Here is a 19,065-nt window from a genome sequence, read left to right as displayed (position 1 = left end):
CGTGTGGGTTAAATCCAATGCTGTGCAACAGCCAGGTAACACCACTGCTACTGTTAAGTATGGTGGAGGTAGCATCATGCTATGAGGATGTTTCTCAGCAGCAGGGACTGGAAACCTGGTCACGATTGATGGGGAGATGAAAGTTAACATCAAGTACAGCGAACAGTTTGGAAGGCTAAAGCTATGTTAGTCTTTATTAAAGAAGGTTTAAGTACAAGAATTAAGTTGTCTAGCTTCAGTTACACCTGGCCCTAGTGAGACCATTTCTGGAGCACTGTGTACATCTGATCTCCCTGGCTAAAGGAGTGCAGGCAAGGTTCAGCAAATTAATTCTGGGTATGTTAGGCATGTCATACAAAGAGAGATTAAGAATCAGAATTATAATCACTGGCATGTGTCGTGAAATTTGTTAACTTAGCAGCAACAGTTCAAAGCAATACATAATATAGAAGAAAAAAGTAATAAATCAATTACAGTATACATATATTGAATAGATTAAAATCATGCAAAAACAGAAATAATATACATTTAAAAAGTGAGGTAGTGTTCGTGGGTTCAATGCCCATTCAGGAATCAGATGGAAGAGGGGAGGAAGCTGGTCCTGATTTGCTGAGTGTGTGCCTGCAGGCTTCTGTACCCCCTACCTGATGGTAACAATGAGAAAAGGGCACGCCCTGGGTGCTGGGGGTCCTTAGTAATGGATGCTGCCTTTCTAAGACACCACTCCTTGAAGATGTCCAAGGTACTTTGTAGGCTAGTACCCGAAATGGAGCCGACTAAATTTACAACCCTCTGCAGCTTCTTTCAGTCCTGTGCAGTAGCCTCCCCGTCCTCGCCCCATACCAGACAGTGATGTATCCTGTCAGAATGCTCTCCACGGTACATCTATAGAAGTTTTTGAGTGACTTTGTTGACATACCAAATCTCTTAAAACTCATAATGAAATATAGTTACTGTCTTGTCTTCTTTATAGCTGCATCGATAAGTTGGGACCAGGTTAGGTTCTCAGAGATCTTGACGCTGAGGAATTTGAAACTGTTCACTCTCTTCACTTCTGATCCCTCTATGAGGATTGGTGTGTGTTCCTTCGTCTTACCCTTCCTGAGGTCCACATTCATCTCTTTCGCCCTACTGACGTTGAGTGCAAGGTTGTTGTTGGGACACCACTCCCCTAGTTGACATACCTCACTCCTGTATGCCCTCTCGTCTCCATTTGAGATTCTACCAATGGTTGTATCATCAACAAATTTATAGATGGTATTTGAGCTATGCCGAGCCACACAGTCATGGGTATAGAGAGAATAGAGCAGTGGGGTAGACACACATCCCTGAAGTGCACCAGTGTTGATCGTCAGTGAGGAGGAGATATTATCACCAATCCACACAGACTGCGGTCTTCTGGTTAGGAAGTCGAAGATCCAATAGCAGAGGGAGGTACGGAGACCCAGGTTCTATATCTTATCAATCAGGATTGTAGGAATAATGGTGTTAAATGCTGAGCTATAGTCGATGAACAGCATCCTGACATAGGTGTTTGTGTTGTCCAGGTGGTCTAAGGCCATGTGAAGAGCCATTGAGATTGCCTCTGCCATTGACCTGACACATGCAGAATTTTTATGGAGCATGACAATATATATAATGTCCCTCTTGGCTGGAGAGTCTAGATCCACTACAAGTGATTGGTCATTTAAGACAGAGACAAAAATAACTTTTATAAAATTCAAAGTACTTTAGTCTTTGGAAGTCTTTGCCTAAGACATTCATCTGAGCACACACTATTTCTACCAGCATGTTTCTGCATGTAATCTTCCCAGAAGAGCTCAGATTCCAAGCCCTGGAACACTGAGAGGAGTATAGAAAAAGAAAAATTACCAAAGAGTGCAGCAAAGTGGCACTGAAGTAAGAGCAGCTGAATCTTAATGAATGGCAGGGAAGGTGTAATGGTCAATACTGCTGCTTCCAATATTTTATGTTTCTTTATTTCTTCATATTTAAATTTGTAGAATTCATTTTCTCTTCGCAGAAGTTTATTCCAGAAATCATGGTTAAAAAAAAAGTTAAAACCATAAATTTAGAATGGATTTCGCAATGGGTGTATCCAGGTGAGATATATGATTGGCAGATGTACGAGGAATGAGCAGAAATAGTGACAGAGGCAGGGAGATGATAGGCAAAGGCAACAAAGAGCTACAGACGATGGAATCTGGTACGACAGCAAGGCAAAACATTTAGGTGAAACAACCTGGTGGGAGGAGTGTGTGGGTGATCGGTATATAGAGTAGGTGGAGGGGAAAGAAACAGCTGATCACAGGCAGTGGGGCCATGCTAAATAACCTGGATCTATTCAGTAAGTGAAGGAATTTCCAATCCCTAGAAGCTCATCTCATAGAATGGAATAACCCATTTTCCTTTTTGTTTAGGGACAACGTTCATGCTCAACCATTGTGGTTCCTTACACTCCAATCACATCAGTTGAGAATAACCAAGCAGTACAAGGACAGGAGTGGAAAATGCCACTAGTCTCCTGAAAACTAGACACTTGGCTTTCATTAGTTCAGGACACACTGTAGCAGATGCCCAACAGTTACAGAGACTTCACTATAGTGTACGGAATGTGGTAAACAAAGAATCACAGCCAGTGCTGCAGCATCTGTCATTCTGGGCCGAACCCTTCACCAGGAAGGATCCAGTGAGTCCTGCCAAAGGGTTTCGGCCCAGAATGTCAACTGTACTCTTTTCCTGGTTGCTGCCTGGCCTGCTGAGTTCCTCCATTATTTTGTGTGGGTTGATAAGATTTCCAGCATCTCTTGTCTGCAGCATCTGTGTTTACCAGTACACAGTACCTCTCTCTTAAATAGTACGAACTGCATACGAAATGGGACAGAGGTACAGAGGGAGTGAATGTGCACTATGCCATTTTCAAGCCTGCTGTGGGTGAGAAAAATGGAAAATGGCAAAGTTTCAGAAGACAAAAAAAATGTATCACTCACCTAAGTGAGAAGGGACTAAATCAAGGGAGAAAAGATGCAGTCATGTTAGGAAAGATTTTCCATCTATAACTTTCCACTTTATAGTCCTCCAACTCTCCACAGCCCACCTCTACCTTCTGCCCATTGACCCAAAGGGCAGTGCAGACCTATTGCTTGAGCCTGTCCCTTGCTCCACTAAAATTGCTCCTTCCTATTTTGATTCCATCCTTTCTCCCCAGGTCCAGCCTATACCCACATACATCTGCAGCACTTCTGATGACTTCCACCACTTTGAAAATTTCCATTTTCCTGGTCCTAAATGGCTTTCCTTTACCATGGACATAAACCCTTCCCCACCTCCAACAAAGGCCCTCCACTTTCTCCTAGAACGGAAGCCCAATCAGTGCCCCTCAACCAATACACTCATTTACCTGGCTGAATCTAAACTCACGCTGAGCAACTACTTCATTTCCACTCACATCTTATAGATCTGCATGAGCGTGCATGGAGCTAAAGTACTGCTGTTTATTCCATGTATTCCACAAAAAAAGTATTTCTTTCAGCATTACAAAGGCACATTTTTGGTGCTTTCTGCCTACAGACTCAAACATTTCATTACTTTTGCGGACAGTTTCCAGCCTGCTCTCGGTTTCATATGGTCTATCGTTGACTCGCCTTTACCCTTCCTGGATGTACCTCAACCTAGGGGAAACACCAGCCCTTCATTCATCGTGGAGCACTGTAAAATCGTTTTAAGTTTCAAAGAATATATTTATGGCATTAAGGCAAACAACTTCTGGATACATATCATGGGAGCGTAAACATGCCCTCAAGTGAAAACCTTTCTCATAACTTTAATAAAAATTCTCGTGACAGGTTATCCATAGTCTTTACTCTATGTTAGCTATAAACTACGGGGGAGAGAAACGGATATTTCATCTAACTCTTTCGACTGTCAGCAACAATGTGGTCCTAGACCTGAAACATTCGCCTTGTTCCTCTTTCGACGGGTATTATGTGAACTGATGAACGTTTGCTGCTTTAATGTTTTCATTTTAAAGGGCGGGTTCCGTCAGAAGATGTTCACCAATCTCAGCGGCACCTCATTCCACCCTCCCGCAGTGTTCGCTGTGCAGCCCTGCCCTTCCTTTACAAGTTTACATCTTATCAAACTCACTCGGGGCTCCGACGACTCTCCACAGCAACGAACACATCTGTCCGGCTTTTGTGTACCCGACTCTGCGTCCCCCCGCCGCTCCGCTCCGTTTCCGGGCCCGGGCCTCAGCCTCAGCCTCGGCCTCGCGTTCCGCTCCCTCCCAAAAACACGGCCCGCACTCTCACACTCCGAAGAGCTGCTAAGTCCAAAGTTCAAAGTTAAACTTTGAATACACAGAAAATCTAGTATTTTGGCGAGCTGCCGCATTACGTTAACGTCACCTTGGGCTTGGTGTCGCAATGAGTCCGGCAACTTTTAGTGCGAAAGGAAAGTGGCTGTTTGGTGTTATTGTGCATTACTCTGTCAAGTAACAACCCTGGGGCTGGAGGTGCAAAATGTAAACTAAAACTTTTCTCCACAGAGGGGCAACATTGAAATGTTTTCCTTTAAAGCAGCATTGTGAATGTAAAGAGAAAGCAGGCAAGGGAAAATGGGGAGTGAGACAAAAATAATGCGACAGACACATTCAGGTACTGTAATACTATTGGAGCTAGGGCTTAAGAAATTGGAGCAGGTGGAGATGAAAATTTTTAAAAACTTATGTACTAAATATGAGATTTAAAAAACTGAAAGTACTCACCGATTCCAACATCTTGTCACGTTAATTCTCCATCCCATTCCCACTGACCTATCTGTGGTCTCTGACAAATGCTATAAAAAAAAGCTGAATTCAAGCTTTAGATACATCAACCCATCGTCGGCTGGGCGCATTGCAGCCACCCAGACTCAACATCAAATTCATGACCTTCAGGTAACTCAAGATTTCCGTGCACGTCAGATTCCACCTGTACTGTGGATATCCACCTGAACTATGGATATAGTTTAATTGACTTAAAGGTCTATGCTTTTTCTCTCCATCAGCATAGGCTGATTTGCTGGGTATTTCCTACAGATCTTTATTTTACAGTTTTTACTCGATCCTTTATTTTCTGTTCTTCAAACTGCCCTCATTACCTATCAACCAGATGCCTTAGGTTGTACTTATCAGCAGAGCACCAGAACCTCATTCAATATCTCCTTTTGATCCATCAATTCCATCCCACCAACTCTGCAATGTAAAATGTTTTCTCACATTCACAGTTCTGATGAAGAGTCTTCTAAACAATTAACTCTACCTTTTCTTTCCACAGATCCTGTCAGACCTGCTAAGGTGTTTCCAGCATCTTGTTTTATGATAGGACCAATTGTAAGCCACAAGTCTGCAACACCATTCATTGAAAGATCCTGGCTGAATTTCTACCTGCATATCATTTGCCAGACCCATCCCCCTTTGTAACACTCACAAAACACTGGAGGGACTCTGCTCTTCAGGCAGCATCTGTGGAGGAAAATGAACGATTGACATTCAGGCCAAGACCAGATTTCCAGTCTCTATTGTGTTTCTGTCCTCCTTTTCTCTCCATTTCCCCCTCTGACTAGAAAGGATGGTAAGATTAATTTTAATGTATTTTAGGAAATAAATTTATTACATTTTATAATTAAATTGTTAATCCCAATTACAAGACCATGCAAAACATAAAAAGAATGGAAGGAAATGGGACAACTTTCAATAATCTTTCCTTTGTGGGTCTTTCTGATGGAACAGCTATGGTCTGTAGCTGATGGTGGTGAACCATTTCCTTGAACTGTTGCATTGTTTCTAGTGAGGTTACTGTTGGTGCCCACCCCACCCCCAACATTGCTGCTGGATTGCAAATTTCAAGAATAAGATCCAATAACAATGCTCCTACCCAGCCAGTATATCATGGATTATTTTGAGAAACAATTTTTCAGTAATAGTCTTCCTTTGCCAATGGGAGTATCTTCAACAGTAAAATATTTAAATCTGGCTTATTTGATGTTCCATTCCACCACCCACCACCCCTTGCCTTTTTGCTACATTGTATTGTGGCATACATTTGCCTCACCACATACTCTGTTCGTTTCCTACCTTTCCTTTTTGAACCCTAGTTCCACATCATTATGGTGTATTGATTGGGTTGGGGAAAAAGAGGTTTATGCTCCCATGGACCTGCTACTGACATCCTGGTAGATGGTAGAGTCACCAATTCAGGCTGTATTTGGTTCAATTCATTCAAGGACTCAGGTCCAGAAGGGGTACCTGACCAAGTACTGAAGATCCGTTTTGTTCAATTGACTGGAGTCTCTACTTTAACCTCCTGCATTGGTAGTCTGATACCCAACTGCTTCGAACAGGCTTCAATTATACCGGTGCCCAAAAAGAATGTGGTAGCCTGGATTAATGAATATCTTCCAGCAGCACTTACATCCACTGTGAAGTGCTTTAAGAGGCTGGTGATGAAGCACGTCAACTCTTGCCTGCAAAGCGACTTGGATCCGCTCCGGTTTGCCTAACATCACAGCAGGTCAACAGCAGATACCATTTCATTGTTTTTTGACTCAACCCTGGAACATCTGGACAGTGAAGATGCATATATCAGGATACACTTCATTGACTACAGCTTGGCATTGAAATGAATGGCAACATTGCATTTGCCAACCGTACCACCAACTCAAGCTGCAAGTTATCTTTTAGGGAATTCTGCACAAGGGCTCAATTCTCTTTGCACATGATTTCTGAATTTTCTCCCCATTTAGAAAATAATCTACAACTTTACTCCAAAGAAAGTGCATGACCATACACGTCCCTGCACTACATTCCATTTGCCACTTCTTCACCCATTCTCCTAACCTGTTTAGGTCCTTTTGCAGACTCCCTGCCTCCTACTCCTCCACCTATCTTCATATCTGCAAACACTATCATTTCCATTATCCAAATAATTGACATATAATGTAAAAGCAGCAGTCCCAACACCAACCCCTGCAGAACATTACTAGTCACGGGCAGCCCATCAGAAGTAGTTTCCTTTATTCCCACTCTTCGCTTCCTGCCAATCAGCCAATGATCTATCCATGACAGTGCCTTTCCTGTAGTACCATGGGCTTTTATTTTGTTTAGCAATGCCATGTGTGACACCTGGTCAAAGGCCTTCTGAAAATCCAATTAAACATCCACTGACCTTCCTTTGTCTATCCTGCCTGTTGTTTCCTTAGAGGGCACAGGTTTAACCCAATGAGTAAAATTTAGTCATAGTCATACTTTATTAATCCCGGGGGAAATTGGTTTTCATTACAGTTGCTCCATAGATAATAAATAGTAATAGAACCATAAATAGTTAAATAGTAATATGTAAATTATGCCAGTAAATTATGAAATAAGTCCAGGACCAGCCTATTGGCTCAGGATGTCTGACCCTCCAAGGGAGGACTTGTAAAGTTTGATGGCCACAGACAGGAATGACTTCCTATGACGCTCAGTGCTGCATCTCAGTGGAATGAGTCTCTGGCTGAATGTACTCCTGTGCCCACCCAGTACATTATGTAATGGATGGGAGACATTGTCCAAGATGGCATGCAACTTAGACAGCATCCTCTTTTCAGACACCACCCTCAGAGAGTCCAGTTCCATCCCCACAACATCACTGGCCTTACGAATGAGTTTGTTGATTCAGTTGGTGTCTGCCACCCTCAACCTGCTGCCCCAGCACACAACAGCAAACATGATAGCACTGGCCACCACAGACTCGTAGAACATCCTCAGCATCATCCGGCAGATGTTAAAGGACCTCAGTCTCCTCAGGAAATAGAGACAGCTCTGACCCTTCTTGTAGACAGCCTCAGTGTTCTTTGACCAGTCCAGTTTATTGTCAATTCGTATCCCCAAGTATTTGTAATCCTCCACCATGTCCACACTGACCCCCTGGATGGAAACAGGGGTCACCGGTACCTTAGCTCTCCTCAGGTCTACCACCAGCTCCTTGGTCTTTAGAGGGATACAAGGTAAATTTCTTCTCTTTCCTTACCCCACCCACAAACAAGTTGTAAGCTGGTACTCTTTGCCTGACTAGTTAGTGGAAGCAGATACACTCACCTCATTTAAGCAGCAACTGAATGAACACATGGATCTTTTAGGTAATACAGACCTGGACCAAATGCTGGTAAATGGGATTTGTATAGCTGGAAATGATGTTTGTGATTGCCACAGTATACTGAGCTGAAAGGCATGTTTCTGTGTTGTATGTCTCTATGTCACAGATCCAAATGTCCAGTGGTGTTTGTACTATTCTTCAGTTCCATTCAAACTTCTGTTGTATGGCTGACAGCAATTTACTTCTCTGCCTGAAAAATACTGCAAGAGCTGTGTATCAACAAATTGTATGAGCAGACTGCAAAATAGGAAGGATTGCATACACACTGCTATCAATGCACACAGTAGAATGACTAGCTAAAGAGACACCTCAGATCCATTGAGCTAACATAAATCGTGGCTTTCAATGCATAGAATAAAATGAGATTAATGTAATCGGGTGCTTGTCAGACCATGTAAATTATCTAGACTAAAAGGCCTATTTCCACGATGTACAATTCTATGATAATGCTCAGCCAAAGTGCACATCAAGCACTTGACCAAAATAGCCCATTTGAAGTGTGGTGGGAAACAATCACCTCCAAGAGGACCACAACCTTGCTGTGGTTTTGAGCCTTGTGTGCCCCAATTACACAAAAAGCTATGTTGTCTTGTGCGTTGGTTCTTGGTCGGGTCACCTATGCCAGACAGGTCCAAGGGTGGAGGCTGGACTAAGCGTGATCCAGGTTCGGGGGTTCAGCTCAGGGCTAAGAACCGTTACTGGTCAAAAAAAGGCTTATGGAAACAGCAATGAAGAATTCTCAGTTGTATTCCTGAGTCTCCACCTGGGATTTGCCTGATTGACAGTAATAAAAAGAGTAAACTACAGTTGCATGAGCAAGTACTGTACTTGGTTTTCTACATTAATTGCTCACTCATAAAATGCAGTCTGATCTTCACTCAAGTCACAATAGACAAACACAATCTGACTAAACTAATAACACAAACAATTGTACTACTTCTTGTCAATACTGAGTACCCCACTTAAACATTCACAGTCTAGGTTCAAAAAGGTATGTGGATCTCTGGGGTAATGCCTTCTACAAAAGCAATTTGGAGTCGGGTGTTCCAATCAATGAGATGAAATTGGAGGTGCGGGTTGTAGAGGTGCCCTGCCCTATAAAAGACACACAGAGTCAGGTTACTGACAGAGCCTCTCCTCAAGGAAGATCTGTTTATGCCTCGATCAAAACAACATTCAGAGGACCTTAGAAAAATTGTAAAGATGCATGAAACTCGAAAAGGCTACAATAGCATTTCTAAAGACTTGAGTGTTAAGTCCACAGTAAGAGAAATTGTCTGCAAATGGAAGAAATTCAGTACTGTTACTGCTCTCCCTAGGAGAGAGTGTCCCGCAGAAACCACATCAAGAGCACAATATGTAATGCTGAAGGTGAAAAAGAACCCAAGGGTAACAGCAAAAGACCTGCAGAAATCTCTAGAACTAGCTAAAGTCTCTACTTATGTGCCCACTGTAAGAAAAGCGCTGAACAAGAATGGAAGGACACCACTGCTCTCCCAAACAAAATATTGCTGCATGTCTCAAGTTTGCAAAAGACCACCTGGATTTCCATAATACTGCTGGGACAATGTTCTGTGGACATACGAGACAAAATTTGAACTTTATGGAAGAAATGCACACCACTATGTTCGGAAGAAAAAGGATACTGCACACTGAAACCAAAACCTCATTCCAACTGTGAAGCCTGATGGAAGGAGCATCATGGTTTGGGGCTGCTTTGCTGCCTCAGGGTCTGGATTCCTTGCAATCATTGAGGGAATTCAAAATTGTATCAAGACATTTTACAGGAGAATGTCAGGGTAGCGGTCCATCACCTGAAGCTTAATGGAAGTTGGACGATGCACCAAGAGAATGATCCAAAAGACAAGAAAATCAACAACAGAATGATTTAAAAGAAAATGTATTTTAGGATAGCCAAGTCAGAATCTAGACCTTAACCCAATTGAAATGAAGGCTGTTCATGTAAAGTATCCCAGAAATATTGATGAACTGAAACAGTTTTGTATAGAGGAATGGTCTAAAATTCTTCCTGACCATTGTGCAAGTCTGATCAGCAGCTACAGGAAACGCTTGGTAGAGGTTATTGCCACCATTTATTAAATACAAGGGTTCACATACCTTTCCAGCCTGGACTGTGAATGATTGAACAATGCATTCAATAAAGACATGAAAAGTACAATTATTTGTGTGTTATTAGCTTAGGCAGATTGCATTTGTCTTTAATTGTGACTTGGATAAAGATCAGACCACATTTTTAAAATAATTAATGTGGAAAACCAGATAATTGCAAAGGGTGCACAAACTTTTTCTTGCAACTGTACAGAAACAATAAAGGAAGCCCTAAACACTGCCAAGATCAAGACAGAAATGGAGGGCGTTCATTGCTACCCTAAACACCAGCAATGTAACAGGCAGATAATGGAAACAATAAACCACCCATTTCAACACCACAATTAGCCACTTGTACAATTTGTCTGTGAATACTTTACAATGAATCATTGATTTCCAGCCCTGTTTTGATATTTCAACCATTTACATACAAAAGCAGTATCATCATAAAAGCGGCAATTCTCTCTGCTATAAGAAATTGTCATTTTTGCCCATCTTGCATAGTGGTACAATTTTCCTTGCTAGAGATACCAAAGAAGTGTTATAAATGATATGACTAAGGCCCTTTTGGGTGGTGTCAGTGCTAAGATTGTCAGGCAGAACCACAGTTCCATCACATTTAATTGTGAAACTATCTCAGTGTCCTATTGAAAGTTTCTTAAAAATACCATTAACTACCATTAGAGCAGTCAAATAATGGTCGGTGATCCATTAGGTCTCACCATCACCATCCTCTATTCCTTAGGAGAGACTGGGCATGGTGAGATGACAAGATGCTGGGGAGGGGAGTGGGCGAGATAATTTACGCTAAGGGAACACAAAAAAAAATTGCAATCAGTGCAAAGGCAGAACTATCCTCAGATGTTATGATAATGGTCAGATAGATTTGTGTTCCACTTTTTAAAGCAATTCATCTTGAAGTGGAATAATGCAATATAAAAGAAATATGTCCTATGTCAGAATGAGGTTGCAGAATTTCACAGGTGATATGGGTTTTAAGAGGACACATCTATGGCAGAGAATTGGTCCACTTATTAAACAGCAGTTTATTGATGTCCAGGATTTGATTCTGGGGCATAGGATCTAGTATTGTTACAAGAATGCCCATCACATTCCCTGAAGGGTATAAATTTTGACCATGTTTGTTGCTGCTGCAGTGCTAATGAAACTTAATTCTTGCCAGTGTAAATTATGACACACCTTCCATGTCTGATTGTGGACGATCAATAAATTCCATTGAGGATATAATTTGGGTTTTAGTTCTGCAAGATTAATGACAAGGGTTTTGCTCAGAACATTGCTGTTAAATTAAAACATTGATTCCTCATCACTATTGAGACACACATTGTTTTGACCCTCTTACACGATAGTTTGGATCTTATCAAGTCTTCCACTCTGTGGTGGATAAGATACAATGGATTTGCAGAGATGTGACTGAAGTGTTTTTAATGTCCGGAGCCAGTAATGTTCATCGTTGTTGACTTTAGTACTCCATTAATACAACAGGTGCTAGAATTTACTGGTGTGGCAGCTATCTTACAGGAGGGCAGCAGCCTGCAGAGAAGCAAAGGCAGAACAGCTCTCCAGAGAGCCCTTACTCCTGCACCCCAAATGGGTAAAAAAGTTTTGCAGATGTTAGTTATGTCACTCACATGGTTTTTGTCTGAAGGAGTAGTAAGATGTTCAGGGCTCCAAAGGCTATCACAATTAGCAAATGCCAATTTGAAAATCAAAAATCTTTATTACTATTCTGTTGTGACAAAATAACATTTTATACAAACAAGCCACCTATCACTTTAAAACATGAAAAATTGATGACAGGGTGTTACAAAATACAGTTCAACGTTCTAATGCAATTACAAAACATCCAGTCACAGATATGAATGTATGCATTTTACATTTGCTGTGAAAATATTAAACAAATTGCTGTTCAAAAATATAGAATTTACTCAGTGACATTTATTACCTTTCATAAAAGCCCCCAAAATACATTTCACATCACCATTTCAATTTGGTACCAATATGGAATGGGCAAAGTTTTGATGAAACAGTGAAACAATGAAAAAGTAAACTGTGTAAGAGTGAAACACCAAAAATATTACAGATAGATTTGTATGCAAATACAAGAACCATTACACCATCACCAAGAAAAATTTCCAAACTGCTATATTTTGCATGCATTTCCAATTCGTTTCAGTATCTGAGCTTTGTTCAGATGAGCATTTTAGTTTTTAAGAAGTATTTTTGGAAATAGCTTATGAAAAAATACTTGAGCTTTCAAATTTATGTATAGTTTGAAGACCTTGAATTTCATTGCAGAGAATCCAGATCAATGAGTAATAAATACAATGGCTTTAACTCATGTAAGTTGGTACAATCAATCGCATCCAAATTCTGTCAGCAAACGCCAAGGGACGGGAACTTCACAGTAGAGACGTTTGGTACAATAGAAACTTCAACAGAGAAACAACAACACTTAATGTACCCCTCTTTATTCAGAAGACAATGAACACCGAGTCAGCAATGAAAATACAGTTCAGTAACACTAATAGTCACATCCAGGCATCCGCAGATACATTTGACTATATTTAAGAAATCCAGTCATTTGTTGGTCTTTAACAGAATTATTGGTTTTCAGAATAGAAAGTAAAACAAGTAATCTGGTTTCAATTCCTCCATTGCATTTCAACCCTAGAGCCACAGAGACAGAAGTTGGGAAACATAACATGAAGACTAAGTCACGATCCAAATGTTCAGACACTTAAGGTAATTTACATGATTACATATCAGATGGACTTTTCTTGCCAATGAGAAAGTAATCTTAGTATTTTTTTCCTCAATCAGGACTTCAGTTTTATGGCAATTTCTGCAATTTCTAAAGCAACGTAGGAAAGCTTATGCAATACATTAATATAAATGGAAGGCTAGATGCCAGGTTATATTTTCCATGGTGGATATTAGATTAAAAAGGAAACCAATATGGGAAAAGTATTAAGTTCTAGATGTTAACATATTTAATGGAATGTTTTAGTGTAATCCAAAGGATAACTGTTTTCTATTTTGCTTCCATTATTCACCCAATTAATATTCCTAGTAGAACTATGCAGCTCAACTTGTTTAGGCTTTTGAGGAGTTCAGGAATCACAGCCTGTAAACTGCAAACAAAGTTTCCATATTTACATAATAGTAATTGGTCCAAGGGATTAGTACATTGCAAGTATCACCACCTCTTTTCCAGTTTCTCAAGAGTAAAAATTACAAATCTTTCCTATTGTAAATAAAACAATTAATAGTTTTTTTTAGGCCACAATATGGCTCCAAATGAAAAGCAATGTGAAACATCAAGTCTTTTATTAATAAAAGAACTGTAATAATCAACTGAAGACAAAAATCTACCGCAATGTGGAACAAAACATTTTTTTTCTGGGATAGAGTGAAAAATATGTAAAGGGACCTGGGGAGAAAGAAATACAGCAATGGACTGCAATATCATACCTGTAAAACAATGACTTTTTTTTAAGACAAATGCTGTTAACTAATGGCAACCTACACACAGAAAGGTAATATTCATTTACTAACAGCTGAAAAAAATTGATTACTACTGTCCCTGCTATAATTTCACTTGCGGTTGACCATACAATTGTAATTTAAAATTCATAAATACAGACCTTCAAATTAAAGCAACTCTGGCATTTTCAGCTTTCACTTTAAGAACATGGCGGGTAAAGAAAGCTGACCCAGTGGGGGATCCACTAACTTATGGTGGGATTTGAAGGTGGCAAGTGGCACCAATTGAAGTACTTTAACATCGAAAAAAATACACAAACTTAAGGTGAAAGGGATAACATTGGAACAGAATTTGTAGTAGGAACTTGGCAGAACTGAACAGAAGAACCCAACCCTCCACATTGAAAATCAGAATACATTGTGCATCAATTCACATCAAACTTGCATTTGTAGGTTAAATTGAGCAAGACGACCAAAACAGACTCCAAACTGATGAAGTAAGACTTTTAGGAAGCATGTCAAATACTTCCAAATGAAGACCTCTGGACTCTGATCTCTCTTGATGGTGAGAGTTTGCTGACAATTCTCGAGTCAGGGAACTGTAGAATAAAAATGCTTCAGACTGACTGTAACATCAAAACAGTGACTGCCTGTCTTGGTTTTCGCTGTGGAAGGAGTGATATCTGTCTCGAGAGTGAGAGGTGAGAACGCGCACCTGTGTGATGTCGAAATGTTGGAATGAACAGTTAGTTTCTGATGTACTGTAGACCATGCTTTCTCTTTGGGGGCTTTGCTGTTGCTTGCATAGTGGTTGTGGAAGGGGGGGTGGGGGGAGGGTTGATGCTGCTCGCGCATGGAGGGATATACAGGTCTTTGAGGGTTCTTACATTTTTTTCTGTCATTCTTTTTGGGGATCTTTTTCTTCTGTTTTGAGGATGTCTGCAGAGAGTGAGAATTTCAGATTGTATATTGTATACATTCTCTGATATTAAATGCAACCTTTGAACCATTGAAATGTACAATTGCAACCGCAAAAGTATCAGATAGTGGCATTTCAATTTTTCATAAATGTTTCAAAATTTAAATTATGTTGGCAACTAACTGAAAAGGGGCGAAAGGTGCTGATACTATAGGTATACATTTAATATTATACAAAGCAACTAATAGTAAAAACAAAAAAAAAACTGCTTATACACTTGCTCTGATTTGTGGCAGTGCCAGCTAACAGCTTAGAAATACAAACAATATCCATAAATTTTCGTGCCATAAGTAGATCAGAAATCAGAACAGTTAAAAGCACAAAAAGGTGCAGAACTACCAAAGAACACCAGCTGACAGAATAATAAAGTTCTTGATAAATTACATGTAATAGATTAACTGTGATTCCTTGCTTGTCTAGTACATCAAAAGGCATGACTGAACAAAAATTAACTCATAACCTCTACCCAAATCTATTACCAGATGTAAACACATTTACCCTCATAGTAATGTTAGTCTGTGCTCAGAAACTATGTAAGTGTAGATTCACACAAGCCATGAGATCCAAGTTTCCATTGGCCAGTGAAAACAACCAGATCAATAACAAAAGTTCATCTGCCAATTCCTACAAAGGAAGTCTGATTTCCTTTAGCTCCCTCTCCATCTATCAAAAAAAGTAACCAGCCAACTTCACCATGTCCTATTTTAGACCCTGGGTTCATCAGTTTCAATCAACCACATTCAAGCTCTTCCCTAATGGTTTCTTTATCAGTGGTGTTTGCTAGACCTTTGGGCAATTTTCTTTTGCTGAAAACTATGGTGAAAAGGTAGCAAGAGAAAAATAGAAACAGCCATAAACACAAGAGATCTGCAGATGCTGGAAATCCAGAGCATCGCACAAAATGCTGGTGGTACTCAGCAGGTCAGGCAGCATCTATGGATGGGAATAAACAGTCGACATTTTGGGATACAACCCTTCATTAGTAGTGGAAATGAAGGGGAAAAAGCCAGAAAAAGAAAATGATGGGGGGGGGGAGGTAGAGGAGAGGGGAAAGAGTAGCTGAGTATTAGAAATAGTAAAACAGATTAGGGAAGAACACTTGAAAATTAAAACTGAAATTTAATCAACACTTTGCTAAGATTAGTGGAATTCCAAGCACCTAATATATCTAAAGGAACTTGCATTTTGCCTCAAGGGACATCAGCCATTGCAATTCTTGCTGTGCTTACATTTTTTTAAAAAGCAGGTGCTAATGGCATTGATGCATACTAGCATGGAAGTAACAGAAAAAAAGTCTTAAGGAAACTATCAATGCAATGGTGGAAGATTATAATATTCAACTATTGATAACATTTAATCACACAGAGAAAGTTCTTCACATCACAATTTAAACTAAAAATGTTTTTAAATTACCAAGAAATAATTAACTATTCCATCTCTACTTTGACTTTTCAATGACTTGATGATAAACTAATTCTGGTAAAGATACTGATAGCAGCATTGCACTATCAGCATGTTCCGAGATCAATCAGGTATGAAACAATTTTCCTAATACCCTTAACAAATACTCCTGTGCCCACCAGTGACAAGGTATCATCTAAATTTTAAAGTGTGCACAGACCAAATGCAAGCAACATATTTTAACTAAGTCAAATCTTTGACTCAACTGTCATTATCAATTCCAAGCAGCTTCTTTCATCTATGACTATAAAACGGAGACAATATCAGATTTTTCTGTGTTCAGATTGATACCAGTGCAAAGATGCTGGTAATAGACTTTTCTGGAATTTGCAGTCTGAAATTTAAATCAGAAGTGGAATTCCTGTAAAGTCTGCGATTAATTCTGAGACCCCACAGGTTTAAACTCACAGCTGCTTTTTACTACTAGCCAAGCCATAAAAGATTTAGCAGCAATCAAAAAGGTATTGTTATAGGATGCAAACTATAAAATTAACAATTGGTCTCAAGTTTTAGACATATACTAAAAATATACAAAATGGTGTGCCAGAGATAGCTTTTATGATTAAAAGCAGACAGAAATTAAATATGAATATTTCAGTTTCATCTAACTTATGCCTTTAACATAATCACTTCCAACACTGGTAAATACATTCAAGTCATGTCAATGGAATTAAATGGAAATCAGTCACACTGGCTAAATTAAAGAGCAAATTTTAGCTCATCTTGACCTTTGTATCCCTTATAACCAACTTTTCTGACTTGTGAGCTACGCTACAGGATATCAGTGTTTTCCAAGATATATAGGAAATTAAAAGAACTAATAAATATTATAGTTCTGTTTCAAAACTTCAAACTTTAATCTAGAATTGAGATAGTATTTTCATATGTCAACTACAGGAAAGTCATTTTTATTTTGCTGGTTGAAGATTGTAACAATGTGAGAAAACAAGGAAATTAAATAAAACCACGAACCTTCAGTGGCCCACAATAGTTTCTACTATCATAAAACTATTTCTCAGTAATGCTCTAAATAGCTTTCAATGGTGCTTGTTTTGTTACTCACATTCAACAATTAATATGAAAAAGTACTCAGACTTAGAAAGGATCAGATCCTTAAAATAGAAGATAAACAATGTCTGAACTAGAAACCAGGACAACCACATTTTTAAGATTTTTCCCCCCTCAATGTAAAAATAAACAATTTTGCAAGTCTTTTCATTTAATTGTTTGAGAAGACTTAAACTCCAGCTGGTGATAAATATGTAACATTCAATGTAGATATTCAAGTTCAGCCTTGGATACTTACTGCTCCATGGAAGATTTGAAGTACTGCAATGTGGTCACAAAGTAAATGGATTTTGTTTTTTTTTAGAAAAATGTGCACTGTAACAGAAAGTGGCTCAGCAGCCTGCAGCCATTTTTGTTTAAATGGGGAATTATTTGAACCACTAATCAAACTCCCTCTTATTCGAACATAGTTCAAGGCCATGTTCAAACTCAGTGGCATTAATCTTTGACTATAAATACAGAAAAATATATGTACTTCTCTTATGAGGAATCTTTCATCACAACTAGGCATTCATTTTAGGATATAGTAAACAATACATACATCGAGGGATGGAATTTCCAACTGAATCACCTTTATAAACTTAACCAAACCATTTCCTTCTGGTACAGAATGCATAGAAATGATAAAAGGTAATTCATTCACCCAGCCAAAAAGCCAACCTCTTCGTTATCAGTGCAAGCTCAGACCGAATGGATGGTGTTGCAGAAATATAAATTGTGCACAGATTCACTACTGTCCTCCATTGTATGCATAATCTGCCTTGTTGTGCATGATCAGCTTGCTGTCCACAAAGTAAAAACTGTCAGATCGTGTATCATAAGGATTGTCCACCATCTCTTGGACTGCAAAGAAAGAGAAAGCAAGTGTTGGTAATGTAATAAAAGCTCACTGAAAACTTAAAAGTGAAATGTTTAGTGTTTTGAACAATTTAGAAAGTAAATTCATTTAAAAAATTAGGCATTTTGCTCCTTCCTATTGGTGCTATGCCATGTTTGGGCAGCAGGCTAGTTCAATTGTCTCACAGCTCCAGCAGTCAAGAGTACAGTTCAGACCTTGGGTGCCATTTTTGGAATATGCACCTTTTCCCTGTGCCAACATGACTTCCCTAGGGTTATTATGTTTCCTTCCACTTCCCAAAGATTAGTTGACTATAGTAAACTGCTCCGAGTGTGACTGAGCAGTAGGAAACTCAGGAGTTATTGATGGGCATTAGACCATAAGATGTAGGAGCAGAATTAGGCCATTTGGCCCATTGGAGTCTGCTTCACCATTTCATCATGGCTGATCCCATTTTCCTCTCAGGTCCAATCTCCTGTCTTCCCTCTGTATCCTTTCATGCCCTGACCAATCAAGGGCTGTGCGAGAGAATAAGCTATGGGGGAATGAGACTGATGGGCTTGTCTGAAAACCCATGTAGACACAATGGTGTCCTCCCATGTCACAGAGAAAATGTTTTAACTTACTTATTCACGCTAATAGATTTCCATGATGCTTGTATGAGATCTGCTGAACCAATAAGAGATTATTGTGCTCTGCTACAGTACTGGTCCAGTAGAATACCCAACGTAACAAAAATGGCTGGAGCTTAAAGGTCCAATTTAATTTTCAATCATATTTAAAATTTTTCAAGAAATGCTCCAAATAATTATACCAGCTTTAGAAATCCATTGAAAATAAATTTTGCATCTATTAAGGATATCATGGTAAATATTCCAAAACTCATGAAGATAATATTCTTGGAGTTATTTCAGTCGCAAAATTTGCAG

The 19,065-nt window shown here is 39.5% G+C and overlaps 2 protein-coding genes across 4 annotated transcripts in view; both read right to left on the bottom strand.

Moving 5' to 3' along the window:
- Positions 1–4,901, bottom strand: part of acads (acyl-CoA dehydrogenase short chain) — a 128,115-nt gene extending 123,214 nt beyond the window's left edge. The window contains exon 1 of one of the 3 annotated variants that reach the window (XM_063034585.1): positions 4,766–4,901. Coding sequence is in view for 2 of the 3 variants with exons in the window: in XM_063034586.1 (XP_062890656.1) it covers positions 4,147–4,183 (37 nt within the window). In the remaining variant the exon portion in view is untranslated. Of the gene's footprint in view, positions 1–4,146; positions 4,359–4,765 lie in introns of those variants that run through there. The other 2 variants (XM_063034586.1, XM_063034583.1) reach the window with 2 other exon arrangements.
- A 6,807-nt stretch (positions 4,902–11,708) lies between these two features.
- Positions 11,709–19,065, bottom strand: part of unc119.1 (unc-119 homolog 1) — a 59,837-nt gene continuing 52,480 nt past the window's right edge. Inside the window, exon 5 of the mRNA XM_063034210.1 lies at positions 11,709–18,141. Coding sequence (XP_062890280.1) covers positions 18,029–18,141 — 113 coding nt within the window. The 3' untranslated portion in view covers positions 11,709–18,028. The remainder of the gene's footprint in view (positions 18,142–19,065) is intronic.

Source organism: Mobula hypostoma, chromosome 27, assembly GCF_963921235.1.
Source record: "Mobula hypostoma chromosome 27, sMobHyp1.1, whole genome shotgun sequence".
NCBI classification, from domain to species: Eukaryota; Metazoa; Chordata; class Chondrichthyes; order Myliobatiformes; family Myliobatidae; genus Mobula; species Mobula hypostoma.
Note: the sequence above shows the minus strand (reverse complement) of the source record. Positions and strands in the feature narration are given on the sequence as shown.